Genomic DNA, 20293 nt, shown 5'->3' on the forward strand with positions numbered 1-20293 from the left:
AGATTTATAAGGGGAATTAGAAGATGCTTCAGAGAAGATCTCGACTCTCTCCTTTTTCATTTTGAATTCTACAACTGTAGGGAACACTGCTCATCCAAAACAGGAGAAGTGTTACACATTACTCAAAATATCCCACTGCAGTTTTCACACAGGATTTAACCACAGGGAGAAATCATGGTTGTTGTTTAAAACTTTAGGAGTATTAGTCAGGTCAGAGAGTGAATCCTTTCAAAGCCAAAGACCAGATTTTAGACATCAGGGCAGCATTTGTATGTTGTATATCTGAAAAGAAAATCTCCCTCTTTTAAATTCCAGTGGTGCACAGTGGTTTTTAAGCATTATCAGACTTTTGGTCCCCTTTTTTATAAAGAACACAGTTTGGGATTAGATCTGTTGCTCTCTTGTGGTTTAGAGAATGCAGAGATGGCTATCTAAGTCTTTTTACCAAAACTAATCCGACACCCCAGATGGACTGTTTCATATATCCATTGCATGAATACATTTAACATTTATCCGGGAAACTTCCCATATGAAGTGAAGGCCAGGACTTATGGAAAAAATTCTCAGAAGGTGATGGACGCACATTCTGGCACACTGATGATGGGCCAATCAGAGCAACAAGACAAAATGAGGTCACAGACATGCGCAGCTACAATGCTAACCAAAGCTATACAGGCCAGTGCTTCTGTAGTATTTGAATGGCGAAGGTTGTAGGTGGCTAATATCCATGTCGTAGTCTATCAGGAGACGTAAAGAACAACTTCTCTGCTAAGAGAAGCTTTCTGTGTAGCTCTTTTCTCGTTTTGATAAAGAGATCCTGTTTAGGTCTGATTAAACTGTTGCTTTTCTACAGCTACATCCAAGGTAATTGCTAATGTGGCAGTAGCCACGTTGTGTACACTGGCTTCCCATAACAATCGCTTACTTATGCGGAAAAAAATGTTAATTTTGTTGACTAAAACTACGACTAAAAATTTCAGGGACATACTTTTTTTTCCAAAAGATAGACTAAGACTAGCCAAAAATTGATTTTTAAAGACTAAAACTGTCAAAAAGTAAGTTTAGTTTGTGTCAAGATACTAAAATGAGACTAAATGTAATTTAGTTTTAGTCAGACATTCAAAATCCATGGTATTTCTCAACTGTGAGTAAATCTGTCTACAAAACAATGCAGCTCTAGAAAGCAGGGATCCTAGGTTTGGCAGAGTTCAATGTACACACCACCATGATTTGGTACCAGATTTAAGTAAGAGAATAAATGCTTGGTAAACGGAAAGACTAAAATGTGAGAACTTTTTAAAACTAAAACTAGACTGAAATGTTTTTGAGGTTTTGCTGACTGAAACTATAAAGGGTATAGAGTCTGATCTTGTTTGGATAAATAAATTTGGTCCAGTTCTGAAAAACTGCCATCATACTACAGCTACATCTGAGCTAACTGCTACACTGGTGGCAGCCATTACATCGGCTCACAGTACAACTTAACACCACCTGTAGCTACGGCCTTGTTCTCCTCAAATGACACTGATTGGCTGGACCTGTCTTTGGGTCTGGCACAAACGGTGAACACTGGAGCTTTAAAAGATTTGCCTGATGACAGACATGGCGGTTGTGCAAGCTTATACCACAATATGAAAGTAGTACATTAGAAGTAAAAGTCCTGAAAATAGACAGTATCCCAGTGACATAAAGTTGGCCTGTGCCAGTATTTTTATTAATATTTGATTTGAGAACTCTTCCTTTTAATAGCAGAGTAACATTTTACCCATGATTAGTTTTCTGTCATACCCAGTACCAATCCAATACTATCATAAACTTTCTGGACAGCCTTACAATGCGCTCATATCATGGCTCAACAACTAGAATTGTAACGTACAGCTTCTCTGTGAAACTTAAAGTTGTTTTTTCTGCTAATAATTGTGAGCTTTACTACTGAATGTTGAAATAACAATGACACAGAGGGCCACATCACAGGCTCTCTATCTGTCTTTCTCTTCATTATGCACTATTCTAGCCATCACCATAATGATGTGGTGTTATATGCAGTTTGACACATAATGATGTGATGATCATTGACAGCCTCTCACACAGCATTCTGGGGGGAAAATTGTCAGTTAGCAGTCATACTAGTAGCAATAAATGATTGAAAATTGCTTTAAAAGATGATTAAAAGATGCTCAATATGAGATCTACCGCTGTGGATTTAATCTAAGTCACCCAAGTTCCATGCTCACTAGAAATGCTTCTGTAAGGGCTACTAGTGATGGCTAGCTTTAAGAGAGAAAATAGAGTAAGAGGCTACGATTTATGATTCAAAAGTTATCTAAGTTTGATAACCTGTGTCACCTCTTGTTGTATATAACAACAGCGATATAGGGTCAGTCCCATGGTGTGATCTGAAACCTCACAGTGTACGCCCTGCTTAGGTGGTCGGATTCCAACCTGTGGCTCCTTACCTGCCTGTCACTCCCCACTCTCCCAAAGGTTCCTACTCTATTCCCTGTCCTTCCTGGATAAAGGTATAAAAGCCTGAAAAATACATTTTAAAAAGCATTTTGTGGGTTAGATTAAAAGACTTCAAGTGATTTGTATCTAAAGTTAATTTACCATTGTCCAGTGGTTGCTGTGGCACAGAGGTACATTGGTTGCCCTCATATCAGCAGATTTAAGATGCTTTGGCCTGCAGTCCACATAAAAAAGTATGAATGTGATAAGATTGGATGGCACTTCCTGTTTCTCTTCAATCAGTGTCTGCATTTGTGTGTAAAGGGTGGATATAAAGCATTATCTGCTTTAGTGCAAAGTATAAAATCTCTAGAGGCTGCTGTTAGAGATTACTTTTCATGTAGTTTAAGAGGAAGATGATTTTTATTGGACTGACTTCCTAAATGGGGCTTAACAGTATAGATAAGTGCCGCTAGTACCACCAGATATTCATTTTTTAGGTGTTTTGTTTTTGCCTGTTGTCATGTCTCTCCCTCTGTTCAGTCTGCACATTCTGTACTTGACCAGCAGGGCTTTTTTGTGTTGTTGATGCACCTTACAGGGCTTACTTGTCATCATAGTTGACAAGTAGACTGTCATGCTGTCGCTACTGATGATCCTCAAGCATCAACGTAACCCCACACATTGTCTGGGCATGTATGACATGCACACTCTGAGCAGGGATTTCTCAAAGTCACTCATTCATGTCAATCAAGAGCTGCATCTAAGCCCAAAATCAAGACGAATTCACTCTTTTACTTTGATGTAGATACTTGATGTCAGATCATTTTTATTATACGCTTCAGTCTAGTTATTTCCTACTTCTGTAAATGTTTGTTTCCCTGTTAACATTATAATTGAGTTAAATGGCCCATCTTTGACTACTATAAAGGGAGTAGACATTTGTTTACCTCATTAAAATCCCTCAGAAAATGAGTTCTTAGAATGCAGCTGGCATTGACCCTCAAATGACTCAAGGGAAGGACATGGAATAGCAACAGAGAGGTCTCAGATCTGTTATACTGCTTGTTCTTTCTTTCTTGACAAAAACATTGTCTAATCCCATACGCGGTTCCATTTGTACCGTGGCATAAGCACACACAGATTCGTTTCACGGGAGCAGGAGAGGTGTGATGTAAGAACCAGAAGGGATAGTTTCTCTTCATCTTCAAAGTTGAGTCATCAACATCTTGTCCAAGCAATAAAAAAACACTTACACATACTCACATCTCAATTGCTTTGTAATACACACATCAAAAGCAGCATCATCTGCAGGTGTTTGAAGTGGCTCCTATTCGGTTAAAGCCACTACAAGGGGATTGGGGTGTTTCAGGGGAGCTGGCAGGTTGCAGGACTGGAGGTGGGCTCTTGGATGACTTAAAGTGAAGCAACACAGCTGCGGTGGGTTTGGATGTGAAAAAAGCCTTGAAACCCCATCAGGGATGTTTCTTTTTCTGATAAATATTGCACTCAAGCTGCGCAAATGTGATGGTATCATAAAATCTTCTAACACCTTGTGAGTTACACACATGAGTTATTCACAAAGGAGCTCTCATTTAGAAGATTAATGTCAGGGATTGATGTCAAACATTAATAAAGCTTTCACTCTTCAAATACTGGCAAAATTTCCTGTAGGCTGTCAGTTACACCAAGGATGCATGTGGGAAAACTCTGGAGGATTTTCTTGCTTATACTTGTAGACACCCCCATCCGGATTGTGTGTCTGTTTACAGATGTGGATGTGAGCTCAGGCAGAGGCTTTAGGGAAGCGATATGGAAATGGAGGATGAGGGCTTAGTGATGCAAGGCAAACCTTAAGCCCTCCCAGTGCACTTCTGTGTATCAGACTTCAATGACCGCAGCCCCATGGAGCACAACGCTACGCCTCAATATGTATGGTAATGAGAGGCAATCATGCTAAAGTGTGTTCAGTCTCTTCAAACATGCTAATGGTGTCATTGCACTTTCAGGCCCTGCATAACCCACCCCAACATTTCACCCCTCCTCCAACATTTTGCTGCGTCTCTTTCTTCCCTGACCTGGAACAGGTGTGCTTTTAATTATGCATTAAGGTAAACCAAGTCTGATCCACTCCACTGAGCTCCTCCTCCTGCAGCGTGTATCCCACCTTCTCTGTCTTCATTTCCTTCTTTATCCCCTTTTCCTTCCCTCCGTCAGTAACTCCCCCCCCCCCCCCCCTTCTTTTAGAAGTTGGGGATTGAAGGACTTGATTTCAAAACCGTGCACGTCTCAGTGACTCAAGTGAGGGGTTTGTTCCGCTACCGCACTTCCGTTCACAAATGCTCAACTCGGAGGAGGAGGGAGAAGGAGGGAGAAGGGAGAAATCCCTGTTAATCTAGTGAATCTGGCTCTCTCCGTCTCTTTTGTTCACTGTTACCAGGACTCTGACGCATTGATCTCTTGGGAGTCGTGTGGGGGTACGTTGTCGGGGGAGTTGAGGGCTTGCTACTCAGTTCAGTCTTCATGCAGGAAAGGAGTCAAACATTCCACTCTCTTTACAATCTCAATTCAAACAAAAGGCTTTCCTTAGTCACTGAAGGGATTACAGATAATCAACAGTTTGTACTTTCTTGTTTAAATCTGGAACAGCAGAGCTTATTGTACCTCGAGAAATGACCTTGTAGACATAAAGAAACTCAGTGCTAGCACTAAGATAAGAACAAGAAAAAGACCATAAAAAATTTAGTCCCTGCCAACATGTGTCCCCATTCACCTGTTTCAAGGAAGTTAAAGACCTAATATTAGCATGAAATCAGGACAACACGGTCATGTTGTTATTTTAAGCCGTTGATCTACTGATCTAATTGCACTAGGGCTACAGAGAGGAGATATAATTACTCAAGTAAAAGAATATGCAAAATCAACACAATGTCTATGTTGCAGACAGAGGCGTCAAAGGGGAAAGCCTGGGGTCAATATGACTGGCCACCCAAGGAATCATCACTGAAATATGATTGGCTCTCTTCAGAGGCAAGACAAATGCATTTCAATACATAGTCTTCCTTGGCATGGTAGAGTGGAAGAAGCCCTGATATACAGAAAATGCAATAAAATATACAATAAAAGTGTTTTTCACAATATTTTCTTGAAAAACCTGCAGCAACCAAAAGGAACTGCTCATAATGACCAGGGGTCACATTGAAATAAACTGAAATATAATATTTTTGTCTAATTGAAATATATTTGTATAAATAATATTTCCTTGCAAAATTAATGGAACTAGCCTTTACCAATGAGATCAGTCCCTATCACCTTTACTGCAGCCAGTCACATGGGGGTGATTGAAATATTTTTCCTCTTGATGGCTATCACTGAGTTTGATGCTAATATGCTATGTTGGGATTTGCAAAAAATACCTGCAGAAAACAGATCTGTGAAGATTCTCAGAGGAGGGAAATTGCACAAAAGACTTCAAGATAACAATGATATGTCCATTTACTATGCCAAATTACAGAAATACTAGTGTGCTTCTTGTCTGATAAGCTGCTAGGTTGAAGGTTTTCTTTAGACTTCAAGAAAAAAGTTAGATAATAGCATGCCATATTTTTGCCCTCTCAAATTTTCAAAATTTTTAATTTTCCTTGGGAGGCCGGATGGGGTCACGTGGGGGGCCTGATGTGGCCCCCGGGCCTCCAGCTGATGATCACTGATACAGACTAAAGATATAGATAGTTGATCAGACATGATCATTACAACAACAACAACAACAACAACAAAACATTTTTTTTAATTTATAACTGAAAGTTATAAATTAAAATTACATACTTATGGCTGGTACTGAGTAGTCTTGGTCTTTAACAGAATAATGAACCACTCTGTAATTAGCTGATGTCAAACTATATAAGGGTACAAAAGAGCATTATCGAGCTGAGGAATACTAAGTGTAGGGGTGTCAAAGCATTACAAATTTTAACTATCATTAATCTCAGAATTTCTAATGTTAGTCACAATAAATCTTTGGCCACATTTTGATATTTCACCAAAACAGTTTCTTATTTAATTTCAGAATTTTGTACGGTCTCAAACTATGAGCATTTGCCTTCCTGAGTGGATACACAGCAGACTTTATTTTGAAAGAGAATAAGGAACTTAAGGTAGATCAAAGATTATGGACTTAAAAGATATTCCGATATCTTTGATGTTAAGTTGTATAAGGGACTTGGCGATAGTAGTGTCATTAGCCTCCAGTGATTTCAGTGAGCGTTGCTGCTTCAAACAGGACCCGCTTGGAGAAGCAAAGCTTTAAAGCATAGCAGATGGACATAGTTTCTTTGCGCAGTTTAGCCACTTTTAAGATGAAAGTGGGGCAAAAAGCAATGCTGGCTCAGTTCTATGCTATATCAAAACATTTTTAAGTGTTTTATTTTACCCCCAGAAAGCCTCTGTGTTTGGCTCTGTTTTGCAACATTAGCTTAAGCTACCAGTCACGTGGTCTTCCACCTCAGCGCATCTGATCAACTGTTGGAGTCTGCAGGCCTTGTTAAAGGAAACAAGAAGTAATTAAGCTAAAACTTAAATGAGAGATTACAACTCGAGTGATGCACCATCTACTGTGGATCCAGAGTGCACAGAGGAAATCCTACTGATGGAGCCTCAGAAAAATGAAAGAGGGGAGAGAAACTTCAGTGGGGACTGGTTAGCAGGAGAGATTCTGACTTAACTGCTAGTATAGATGTGGAAACTATGTCCCAGAGAGCTACTTTTCTCATAAGTGGGACTTCACAACACTTCTTCAGGACATTTCTGATCGAGGATGGGGCTCACAGATGCCTGCAGCCTGCATCACTCCCCATCCAGAGTTCCCTGACTCACTGAACACAGGTGTTTTACAGACCTTCTTCAACTTTCTGAAGATAAATTGGAGGCACCAACCCTTGACAAGCAGTCGACATGTTTACCAAAACATTGTGTCAGCTGTTGAAGTGGGAAAACTGAGCTGAAATAACTAGTTTGAGGTTACTTGTTGTTTCTTCCAGCGAAGCCCGGAGACCCAAACAGCTGATCAGATATGCTGAGACGGAAAAGCATATGGCTGGTAGGTAAAGCTCATATTGTAAAATAGGGCCAAACACAGAGGCTTTCTGGGTAAAAAATGAAACACTTAAAAAATGTCCAATACAGTGTACAATAGAGCCATAATTTTATTGTCCAATTTTTATCTTAAACTGGCTAAAATACTCAGAGGAACTATACCTGTCTGCTACGTTTAATAGCCAATCCAATCCAATTAAAAAAAATAAAATAAAATATCCCTTTAACCATGGAAAATAATTTTTTATGGATTGAAAACTAATCAAAACCAAAATTTATTTGTATGGGACTAATAGGAAAATAAGGGTAGTGTAAAGCTATTTTGGCTTGTCCACTGAGTTCTCTCTTTCAAAGTGAAATGAAACACTAAGGCCCAGTGATGTTTTTATATTTCATCACTGTGGCTTCAGGGAAACATTTCAATGACTTTAAGTGTGCAAAATGAGATTAAAAGCATGCAATTATTGTGATTTAAAATCAATACACTAATTACTGATCTTAATACTTCATGTCAGCCCTAACATAGAGTCAAAAAATGAACAAAATTCAAAGAAAACACTTTTTTTTTCAAGAAATGTGTATATGTGCATTTATAAACACAACCCAATTGATGTGCATTTTTTTATATGCTCTTTATATGTACATAGAAATGAAACAAGTATACAACAGCTTATGTCAGCTTAAAGACAGAATTGTTAACACCACTTTTGTACCATGTGCAAAACTTTGCATTTTTCATCATCACACAGAGTAAGCACTCATGCTCTAGCTCATTTCAAATATCATATTGTTTCTCAGGGACCTCCATGTGTAATCGCTCGCTTTAATCCGAATGCTTGTTTGTCGATGTGGTCCACCTGCATCAGTAGTGTTGCGGTTGGTTTTGCTTGTTTTGTTGATCTGTGTTTAATGAAAGTGACCACACAGCATAGGTTTGGCCATTAGCTCAGCGAGGGCCTGTAATCACTACGAGTTGTTTCCCTTTTTTCATGCAGTTCATTATCGAAGAAACAATCTGTAGGGAGAAAAGCGTGTGTGCCTGCCATCTTCTTTCTACCTCGTTTTATTTCCCTCTGCAAGGCTGCACTTTGGAGGGTATTGATTTGGTGGCTTGAAAATAACAAACCGGCAACAGTGTGAGTTGGGTAATAAACAGACTCTGGGTGGGGAAAAAATGTGTAAAAAAGAACCCATGAAGTGTGTGTCCTGAAATAATTACCAGCTCCTGTATACACTCAGATTCAGTCAGACAAGGCTGGTGCTACACAACCCCCCATCCCCACCCCATCCCTAAAAAAAGCACCTGGGTGTAAATTGGGAGGATGTGTTATGGCACAGTGCCCAAGGCAATGTCACTGGACTACATAGACCTGGAGCTATTCAGTAGTGTGGCAGGGTTGAAAAGACCTTCAAACCCCAGCAGGGTGTGGATGAGTCATCAAACACACTTCAGCTCTTAGCTATTGAAATAAAATCCAAGTGTGAACTACAGCCATGATTGTCTAACTCCATGTTTACACTGACAGTGCAAAAACTACACTGTTTTCTTTTTCTTTTCTTTCCTTTTTTTCATTAAAGGCATTTCTCGTATATTGTGCTTTAAATGTGATGTTCTGTAAAGTTGAGACAGGAGCTTAAAAAGACTGTGAAGTTGTTGAATGGTTAAAAAAAAAACACTTTAAACATCTCTCATCTCTGATTTACTGAAAACCTGGTCCAAATTAGCATAAGGGTGAAAACTGAAAATAAATATTTAAAAGCCTTCAGTGTTTTCCTTTGTTATACAAGAACTGCATCTGGCTTGTACATGAAACCAAACTACAAAATACACAAACATATTCTAACAATACCTTATAAAATAAAGTGTACAGGATCTCTATAATAACTTAAAATACTTACAGCATTGCCTGTCTGATGCCTCTCAGCGAATGGAAATTGATTGTCCTCAGCTGTCTATCTGAATTTGCTAACAAATTAAGCCTGCCCACAAAAGTTTTGATCCAACTCGCAAAAGCTAAGAAAGCCAACCTCTGGAAGTGATGAATTCCACTAGGTAAAACATTATCACAACATCCAAAAGCACCCCCAACTTCTCTGGGCCATCTGAGATGGATTGACCAAAAGAGAAAAAGAGTTCTGAGATTTGAGAAGTCTTCATTTTAAATTCTTCTTTGGAATCGATGGCCAACAAGTCCTTTGGGCGTAAAAGGAAAAGGGCCATCCAGATTGTTATCAATGCAACATTCAAAAGCCAGCATCTGTAATGGTTGGGGGTGTATTAAGTTAAATCGTACTTTATTAATCCCTGAAGGGAGATTCACAGTTTACACTCTATTGTTATACATGCTACACACACATAGGCTGAATTACATGCAAATACACATGCACAAACAGGATCCCCATGGACATGGGGATCCTGTTTGTGGAGATGTCAGAGTGATGGTCTTGCTGCTCTCATTGAAGCACTGCCGTGAACTGTCGGGGGTCCAGTGCCCAAGGGCACTTTGACAGTGCTCAGGAAGTGGCCTGGCACCTCTCCAGCTACCAGACCAAAGTCCAGATATGGTCTGATTGGGACTTGAACCGGTGACCCTCCAATTCCCAGCCTAAGTCCTGCCAGACTGAGCTACTGCTGCCCCAAATTAGTATTAGTGCCTATGGTATGGGTTATTTGCACATCTGTGAAGACATCATTAAGACGGAGGGGTACATACAAGATTAGAGCAATATATCTTTCCAGACAAGGTCTTTTTCTGGAACATCCCTTTTAATGTTTGCAAGACAGCCAAGCCAAATTCTGCACAAGTTACAACAGCATGGCTTGTCAAAGTGCTGGTACTGCAAGAGTGTGATAGAATTCTGCTTCCAGTTCTTAAGAAATTAGTGTTTTCAGTCCCGGGACACTTCCAATACTTCCAGTGTTGTTAAAAGAAAGGTGACGTAACACAGTTGTAAACTTACTCCTGTCCCAAATTTTTGGGAATGTGTAAAAATCTGGAAAAAAGGGTTGTGGTTTGAATATTAATAACTTCTCCTTGCGCTGCATTCAGCTGAATATAGGTTAAACACGATCCTTAAAATCACTGTATTCCGTTGTTACTCTATATACAGTACCCACACTTTTTTGGGAATGGGTTTTGTACTTTAACATGAACTCACAGAGGGTGTCAAATCAACACAAGTTCCTCACTAGCTGTATAAAACTTGAATTTCCACTTTTAATCCCAGACTAATGTAATGTATGAATAATCAGCTTGCTACCATGACTGCATATCTCCATGAATTCTCTGACTCTTTGTTTGTTTTCTGTGTACTATTAGAAAGTCATTGATCTCCTTCTCCAGTTAGTTTCTAAACTGATACACACTTGCAGACACACACACTTGAGTTTAAGTTCCTCATCACATAAATACACAAAGACTCACCAGACTCAGGCCTGTCTGTTTCTATTAATGGTAATCAGCAGGGTAATGATGACGGAGCTGTGACTTCAACTAACTTACTGGTGGCTGACGGCCATGCTCTCTGACAGCTGTCAGCCGCCATGACTCCGCTAGCAGGGCCCTCCTTAGGACTTGTTTCGGCTCGCCACATCAACAGCGCTTCACACACAGACTTGTTGATTATCAGCATCAGCGGGCTGACGTGGAAAGACTTCTCCGACTGCCTGACTGCTAATGACAGCCACCGTGATGGCGGACGGGAGAAAGAGGACACAGCCTGTCACTTTGATTCATGCAACTTTGACTCCAACTGGGTGGCTCTTCGCCAAAGTCTCGACAGTGGTTCTATACCCTCCTAAATGACATTTAAAGTGTGAAGCAATGGCTGTCCTTGTGGCTCAGTCACCCCAGGCCGCACCCTGAACATGAGCGCTGATACCCGCTGCCAAGTTTTGCATTGAGGTCACACACCCTACAGCAAGTTCGTCTCACTCAGATGTTATAACTCAAATCATTGGCATGGTTGAATATGTGGAAGGTGACCTTGAAGATGGATGTTGTCAATAATCTGATGTAGATCTGGCATCACTTTAATAACCTCTAATATTCTCTTTCAATAATACATAAGAATCCTTTTTTTTTGTATTACAAAAATGCTCCAAAATCTTTTAGAAAACCTTCCAAGTATAGTGGAGGCTGTTATTGCTGCATTAGTGTACATTTATTTGAATACATCACAACAGTTCCTATTGGTGTTATGGTCCTAATATCAGTGGGTACACAGTTATGTGATGATTCATTTTCATATAAACATACATTTTTAGATATATTTTTCTACTACTGTGCAAGTGCAGACTTCCTTTTCTATTCTTTACTCCTGCCTATTAAACAGTCTGATATCAGGGGAAATAACTCTCTGTATCATACAGTCCTGCACCTCAGTGGAATAAGCCTGACTAAATGTGCTCTGGTGAATCACATCCAGGGCCCCTGGTGGGTGATTTTTCAGAATTGCTTTTAGTTTTTAAAGCATTCTTGCCCATCACCTGCTCAGTAATACCATCAGGTTTTCTGTACTTGTGCATTTGGTTTATGCTCATCACTTCATCAAGGTGGAGTTAAAAATGCCAGATGTTATGGACCTTCTTGATATATCTCGTTGTATCAGGAGTTGGTACAATAACAACAACACCAGGCCCAAGTGCTATCATTGTAAAAGTTCCTATTTAAAATACATCATTAGCATAGAAAATAGAATTGAGTGGTTAAATAAGAAATTGAGGATCAGCTGAATGTACAATTTCAAGGTTGCAGCCTGTAAAAAAAAAAAAAAAAAAGGGGACAAGATGTTTCATTTTAGAAGTGCAACACTGGTTCCCAAATGTCATGTTTTAAGGCCTAATCTTTCCACGTGGTAGAGGGCATTCAATTTCTGCAGGGCAGATAGTCTGAATTGTCAAGACAAGCTTGTAGACACTACTTTTATACTTTCTGTCACTTCTACTTACTGCTAAAAAACCTGAAGGTTGAAACTGTACTGTACTGTTCCACAACTTGTCAGAAAAGCACCTGCTCTTTGAAGGGCTTTAAACTGAAAGCTTATCCTCACAATGTATTATTTGCCTCTTGAATGTGCAATAATATTATTCAGTGACGACACTTCCCTACATTAATTTGTTCACAGTCTATCCGAGAAGTGACTGGGTATGTGCTGGTGGCCTTAAACCAGTTTGACTACCTGCCTTTGGAGAACTTGAGGATCATCCGTGGAACAAAGCTATACGAGGACCGCTACTCCCTTGCCATCTTCCTAAACTACAGACGAGATGGAAACTTTGGCCTTCGACAGTTGGGTCTCAAAAATCTGACAGGTAAAGCCTTTAAATTGATTTTTTCTTGTCTGGTTGTGCGCAAGTATCAGGATGTATTTGTATTGGACTATGAAGAAGTGACCAGTAAGTTGATACTGTTGGTGCAACTGAATCTCAGTCCATTTGATTCTTCAGAAAAGCCTGTTTCTATCAGATATCAAAAATTTAACAGTCTATGTTTTGATGCCTCCTGCAGAGTACGTGAGTGTACTTATACTCTTTCATGCACAGCCTCCTGGGAATTCCTAACAAGTTAGGACAGCGTTACAGCTGCCTTATATTCAGCAGTCAATCTGAGTTATTTTGAGATAATAAACTTGATACAAAAACTCAAAAAAGATGATGGAATACTTTAGAATTTTGCTAGATGGTTGGTGATTGTTCTTGAACATGAGTGTGGGGTACTGCTCAGTATGAGTCCTTTTTACAAATCAATTACTGACTCTGACTCTTACCCAAAACATCTGAACCATTATCAACTTTAGTCGCATGATAACCCTATTTCATCATGCAATCCTGGGAGTTAGTCATTTTAAAAAGGGCTTGCAGGTGTACTCATTTGGTAGGATGTTTTCACCAGTGAGTTACTTTGCAAGGCAACCATTTTGGCAGCAGTGGCTCCAACCATTACAGGGGCTCTAAACTGACATGCATGGATGCTTTTTTTCCCAGCATCTCTCTGAAAGTGAGTTCTGAATATTTTCTCAAGCCCTCATGCTATCCCTGCACAAAAAACATAACAAAACATAAATGGGCTGAACTAACACTATTGTTTTTGGCAGTGGTAGCATGGCATGTTGTGATATTGCCAAGCATTTTTTTTTAAGTTTCCTCCAAGTGGCCATCATCATGACTCTGTGACTGTTTTTAGGTCATCAAAAAAAAAAAAAAACTCCTTGACTGTTAAAAGGTAATCAGCGTAACTTCATAACTGTTGTGTGTTCAGCAGAGTAACTCTGTGACTGTTGAATGGTCATCAGAGTAACTCTGTGACTGTTGAATGGTCATCAGAGTAACTCTGTGACTGTTGAATGGTCATTAAGAGTAACTCTTTGACTGTTGAATGGTCATTAAGAGTTACTCTGTGACTGTTAAATGGTCATCAGAGTAACTGTGTGACTGTTGGATGGTCTCAGAGTAACTGTGACTGTTCAATGGTCATTAGAGTAACTTTTTAAATGTTGAATGGTCATCACAGTTATTCTGTGACTGTTGAATGGCCTCAGAGTAACTCTGTGACTGTTCATCGGTAATCAGAGTAACTCTATGATTGTTCATCGGTCATCAGAGTACCTCATAATCCTTTCACATGAATGTGTTCAGGCCTGGACCCTCAATATCCTTTTAATATTTGGATTACATCATGCATGGATGGGAAAAAAAATCAACTTCCTGTTTAGCTAAAAACATACAAATTTGAAGACTCACCATGGCCATGCCCTTTGAGTTTTGAACAACATTTTACAAACTTTTTCACCTAGGGGTTTTCTAATTGGCTATATAAATTTAGTTTGGCTGGATGAATGCCCTAGACTGAAAAAAGTAAAACAATGCTGTTGTAGGATTGGTGTAATTTTTCATTTTATAACAGCCTAAAATTATTGATTTGTTCATTAAATCTAAATCTTCTAAATTATCTTAATGGTTGAACCTATATTTTTTTATTTAAACTGGCAGCTCGACACCAAATTAAACTGGATCCATGTATTTTTATTGCATTACGCTTGCTGTACGCATGTGCATTCGTAACAACATCCCGTAGGTCCAGAGTGGATTCAAAAAACACTTGATGCAACAGCAGCTGTCACTTTTCTGAGTGGCTCTCTCTCTACACTCCAGGCATCCAGCGTTGACCTACGTGTTGAAACGCATCTGTTGTGGCTGAATAAATGTTAAAAAGGACATTTTGAGTGCTGACCATCCTGCTTCAATGGGTTACCCTGCTGACTTTTGACTGGGAGATTGATGGTTCGAATCCCAGTCAGGTCCTGAACTTTGGATAGTAGTGCCTGAAACATCAGGAGAGCGATATCCATTTCCTGCAAGAATCCTATACTACTGTTTTTTCAGCAATAAACTTCACAGGCATGTTTTGGGGACCTCTGAGACCAATACAAACTTGTCTTAAAGGGCAAAATATGTCCCTTTTAATACATTTCTGCTCTCCCATTGGGCCAATGTAGCAAGAGTTTTCAGGAAAAAAGTGTTGAGTTGACTTTCAAGACTTGTGGTAGGCATGGTGGCACAGGAGTTAATGCTATAGCCTCACAGCAAGAAGGTTGCTGGTTTGCTTCCTGGTCAGGACCTTTCTGTACAGAGTTAGCATGTTCCCCCTGTGCACGCCTGGTTCCCCTCCAAAAAAATGCACATTAGGTTAGGTTAAATGGTGACTCTAAATTGGCTGGGATAGGCTCCAGCCCCCGCCAGCCTTTATAAAATGGTTGTATGAACTTAAAAATTTTAAGTTCAAATGAGTGGAATATTTATATCGGTTGATTAAGGGAAATTTTTATTTTTAGTTTAGGCCAATCTAAAATAATAGGTTTGCTAAACCTTTAAACATAGTTTCTATGAACTTAAAAAAATGACATTTACCTAATTGAAAAAAAAAAATTAATTGATTCAATTGAAAATGTTTCAGGTGATATATTACTTCATTTTTTTTTTTTTTTTAAGTTCAACCAATGTTTTACTTTTTTCAGTGTAGGACGAGTTGATCATAGAAGGAACCCTGGTCCTATGGCTATTTCCACAGCCAGTTATCATGAGACTAAGGAGTGTATTTAATGTATGGATGCATGTTCGCTAAAGGATCAGTACATTGTTGTTACAACTTCATGCAGCTTTTTGTTTCATAGGAATTTAATAGAAAGAGGTGCTGTTGTTTTTGTACTGGCTTTATTGCATGGCTTCAATTGAAGAATGCGTGAACATATGATCTGCATTCCCTGACTTATACTGTTCTGACAATTAACCCTTTCACACCATGGGGTATGTTACTGACTTGTAATGTTGTGAAAGACCTTTCTGTATCTCCTGTTATTACTGTTCTTTCAATCCATTGTTCTTGCTCTCACACACAAAAAAATCACATCGAATGTACAACCCCCCTGGCTATCGACCCAAGCATGTTTCCTCAGAAGTTGCTGAAGACAGAACTTGATTGCTGATAAATGGCGCACTAAGTAGAAAACACTGTGTGGGCGGCTCTGCCTCTTTATGAACAATGGATTCTGATGCAGCTCGGTTTCCTCCAGGCGCCCTGACCCTGAGGTCAGTAAGAAATGAAGCTCCTGACTTGCAAAAAAGACACACAGCTATTCCAATCCACGGCTAAGTGGGGCATACAAGGGCCAGGAACTGGCTCACGATGTGTGCAACACAAGGTTAGAGGTGTTATTTACTTATTTTTTAAGTTAAATCCAACTTTACAAATCTTCTTAGTGAGTAAAAACAAGAGAGATAATATGTGTGTTGCTGAATAACATTATATTTGTGTTTTATCAGTAAGTGGTGGTCAATTGTGTCTAGTCCCAAGGTGCAGACCCTGCTGTTTTTTTCCCTATTTCCCAGCCTGCAGTGGCATCGTGACATAAATTATTGCTTTTATTATCTTTTACATGTAGGAAAGCATGAGGAATGAGATATGAATGATTTATAAGGTAGCACCACAAAGTGCCATGCATGTCCTCGCTGATGAAGAATGTCAGTAAAATCTGCTTTGAAATGAATTTTGCTGCTTATTTCTCAATGGGGATGGGCTCCTGGTGCATTCAGCCTTGACTGCTGGGACGAAATGCACTGGAGCTTGCTTCCACCCAATAATTTATTGGAGATACTGCACAAATGTTGGACATTTTTTCTACAGATGTATGAATATAAGTGTGTCAAGGAGATACTAGGGCAACATGAGAAAGACAATGTCATCAGTTTGCACTAAAGTTTAATAATTCTCTCTGTACCAGGAGCTTACGATTTATTCAGAGGCTCAAATTTATTTAGATTTGTAAGGCAGAAGCTTGGCACTATGCTTGTCTCTGCTGCTTCCAAACCCTCTTTCTAAATAATTCAGTCGTCTCTCATTGTTCTCTTCAACTCTTCCTTCCCTGTGATCCCCAAGAGTCGAAAGAAACAACACACCCATCCATGAGTGCATGTGCTGCAGTTGCATGTGTGTTGTGCTCCATCTTTGTATTTTTTCTCGTACGTTGCGCCATACTTTGGGAATTGCATTTGTCCAGCACCAGTAGCAGCCTTTTTTCTTTTTTCTGCCAAGCCAGTCTCTTCATTGTGGTGCCAAGTTGAAGCCAGTGCTCAGGGAGTCAGGGCTGGACTCTGTGAGAAGCTGCTGTTTGATGTGCCATCCGTGGCCTCGAGCCATGAAGTAGAGGGGAAGTTATGCACAGCAGCCATGGCCTGAATCTGCTCTACTTCATAACTCTGACTGTTTGTGTTTCAACCAAGATTTTTTTCATCTCACTAACAAGAAGAATAGAACAGAAGGAGAGAATACAGTGTGCTCACTTTTTGGTTGAAGCCTTTGGAAATTTTGAATCTGAATTGTAAATACTCATCACTGATATCAAAGGTGAGATTCTCTTAGAGTATCTTCAAAAATGGTTCAACTCTGTAAGAAAGCTAGATCAAAAAGCATCTTATTTTAGTGTTAAGACCACTTCTTAAGAATATGTTTTAGATATTGACTGACATCTCTCATCTTTGAATTCATTGCATCATTAAAGGCAAGTTACAAAATGCTTTGCACTTCATTTGATAGTAAACATATATGTTTAAAGTCGGATGTGATAACCCTGCTTTTCTCAAAGCCCAGAATTACGATCTGATGATGCGTTCGGCTCATCCAGAGCATAGATGGCCTCCACTAAAACTATGCAGGCCAGTATAGAAACTGTGAGCAACAATGGGCAGGTATATCGGTGAATATTTTAGCCACAGTGCCATTTAAGCTGAGTGAAAATAGATGAAGAGCTATTTGGCCATGAAATCACTGCCAAATTTCTGTTATGTTGGATTAGCCCCATCCTAATCCATCATCAGGAAAGTTTGAAGAAACTTAAGAAACTAATATCTAATACGTATTTAGATGCCTACTTTCATTTACCCAAGACCCTCATTAACAAGTGCCCTCACACATGCACAGAAGTCTGACAGGGAGAACTGCAAAAGGCCAAACAATTCAACTGACTTCATCCGGACCTTTTTTCCACCTAGCCCCTTGGAAAATTTCTGCTAGAAATAAAGGTGAGCTGATGTGGGATTACAGGAAAAGTTACTCTAAGAGAGTGGGCAAGGGTGATGACGCTTAAATGCTGCTGTGAATTCTATTCCACTTGCCTTTTCTTTCCAATTTCCTTAATCTGTGAATACTGAAAATTATGCAAAGCATTAAAGGCAAAACTCTAATAAATGCATCACACTCTCTTTCTTTATCTACCATCTTTGATATGTTTTAAACATTACACTGACATCCATAGCTCTCGCCTCCTGAGACCCAGGGAAAATCTCCCACTGTGAGTAACGTGTGAAGGATAAACCCGGGAAGATTTCAGGAGCAGGTTGTCCTGAACTTTGAAATTTTGAGGAATGCATGCATGGAAATGGCTTTTAAAGAAGACTATTGTGAATTGTTACTATTGTTTCCATTGGCTTCAATGGAGTTGATCAATTTGGTAACCTTTTCTTCCACACTTAGGTTTTTTTTTATTTCTTTTAATCACATTTAACTAAAAAAAGATTTACAGGGAGCCAGGGCCTACACATAGGGGCCCATAAGCTCCCAATTTGGGCCATAAAGATGATTTAATTGGGAAAATTTGAGGAGGGAAATAAGATGTTGTGGTTTTTATGGTTGTCTTCTGTCTTTAAATCCCTACAACTGTCAAATCAACCCAAAAATGATCAAGATTGCAATGGCATGGTTGATTCATATTTACAGAAATTAACCAATCAGCTTATATAGATGAACATGAAGTACGATAAACACATACACATCAGTCTAGCCCTGATTAAATCTGCAGTTTTCTCTGTCAATTTTTCACTTCAGTCTCTTTGAGTGTGTGATTTTCCTGCCTGAGAATTAAAAAAGACTTCCATGTTTTTTTTTTCTACCAACCAGGATGCACCATATAGCATCAAACCTTGTGAATGCAAAACGGAACACATTGTTTATATTGAGCCTCGCTGAGTCCCCTCTGTCATTGCTTCTGGGCCACCCGACGGCTATGGGCTCACTTTGGGAATCACTACAGTGGGCCAAGTTGCCCCATATTGTGCCAAAGCTTGATTGCACCTCTTCTTAGACCCCTTCTGGCCTGCATTCACATTGCTACAGGCACAACCAAGCCAGCACATGTACGTCTTCACATCATAACATGACACAAATGGCTTTGTTTAAAAGAAGTAAAAACCATCTCTGCAGCCTTTCACTGATCTGGGCTTATGGTGGAGTGGTAAGACGAAAGCCTCTCGTCAGTGTAAAACACATGAATGCTTATATGGAGTTTTTTGTAAACACCAAGTGGAGTTCTTCCATCTCTGCCATAAGCCCAGATCAGTGGAGGGCTGCAGGGATCGTGGTCCTTCTGGGACTTTGTCCCATCACACAGGATCTCTTGAACTCAGTCAGAGTGGCCATGGGGTTCTTGGTCACCTCTTCCCAGATTGCTCAGTTTGTCCTGGCAACCAGCTCTTGGAAGAGTCCAAAGTTGTGCCAAATTTCTTCCATTTGAGAATTATGGAGGCCACTGTGCTCTTTGGAACCTTCAGTGTGGCAATATATTTTTTGTAGTCTTCTCCAAATCTGTGCCTTGCAACAATCCTGTTTTTGAGCTCTGCAGACAGTTCTTTTGACCTAATGGCTTATTGTTTTGCTCTGATATGCATCGTCAGCTGGGAGGCCTTCTATAGAGAACGATGTCCATTGAATTTATTTTCCACAGGTGGACTCTAAACAAGGTGTAGAAACATCACATCAAAAGTGTTTTCACTTTGTCATAATGGGGTACTGAGAGTAAATTAATGAGAATAAAAATGTTATATTAAAATATTCTTTTTTTGAAACTGAAACTGAAAAAGTCAAGAGGGTCTGAATACTTTCTGAATGCTCTGGAACTGACTTTGGGGGTAAGTTGCACTCCTGGGTTCCATTATGCAAGGCAGTAAATCAACTTGCATTTATTATGTCATGTCCACATTGCCTGCTTGTGCTTGTGTATGAGCCGCCATATCATAGCAAAGTCCAATCTTCCATCCACTCCAGGGTTAGTGAAGTGTGCCATGCTTTAACACAATAAGGGAGAACAAACCAAACATATCAGACTAGGTCTGATTATCTGGGAACATGCTCATCCCACTTTTAGATGTCTGAAGCCCCTCTTTTGTACAATAGTACTGCATAAGGGTTTGGTGAGACAGAGCTGTGAT

At 39.7% G+C, this 20293-nt stretch overlaps 1 protein-coding gene across 1 annotated transcript in view; it reads left to right on the plus strand.

Moving 5' to 3' along the window:
- Positions 1–20293, plus strand: part of LOC121522464 (receptor tyrosine-protein kinase erbB-4-like) — a 536924-nt gene that overhangs the window by 301820 nt on the left and 214811 nt on the right. The window contains exon 3 of the mRNA XM_041806890.1: positions 12664–12850. Within this exon, the coding sequence (XP_041662824.1) occupies positions 12664–12850 (187 nt within the window). The remainder of the gene's footprint in view (positions 1–12663; positions 12851–20293) is intronic.

Source organism: Cheilinus undulatus, linkage group 15, assembly GCF_018320785.1.
Source record: "Cheilinus undulatus linkage group 15, ASM1832078v1, whole genome shotgun sequence".
Lineage (NCBI taxonomy): Eukaryota > Metazoa > Chordata > Actinopteri > Labriformes > Labridae > Cheilinus > Cheilinus undulatus.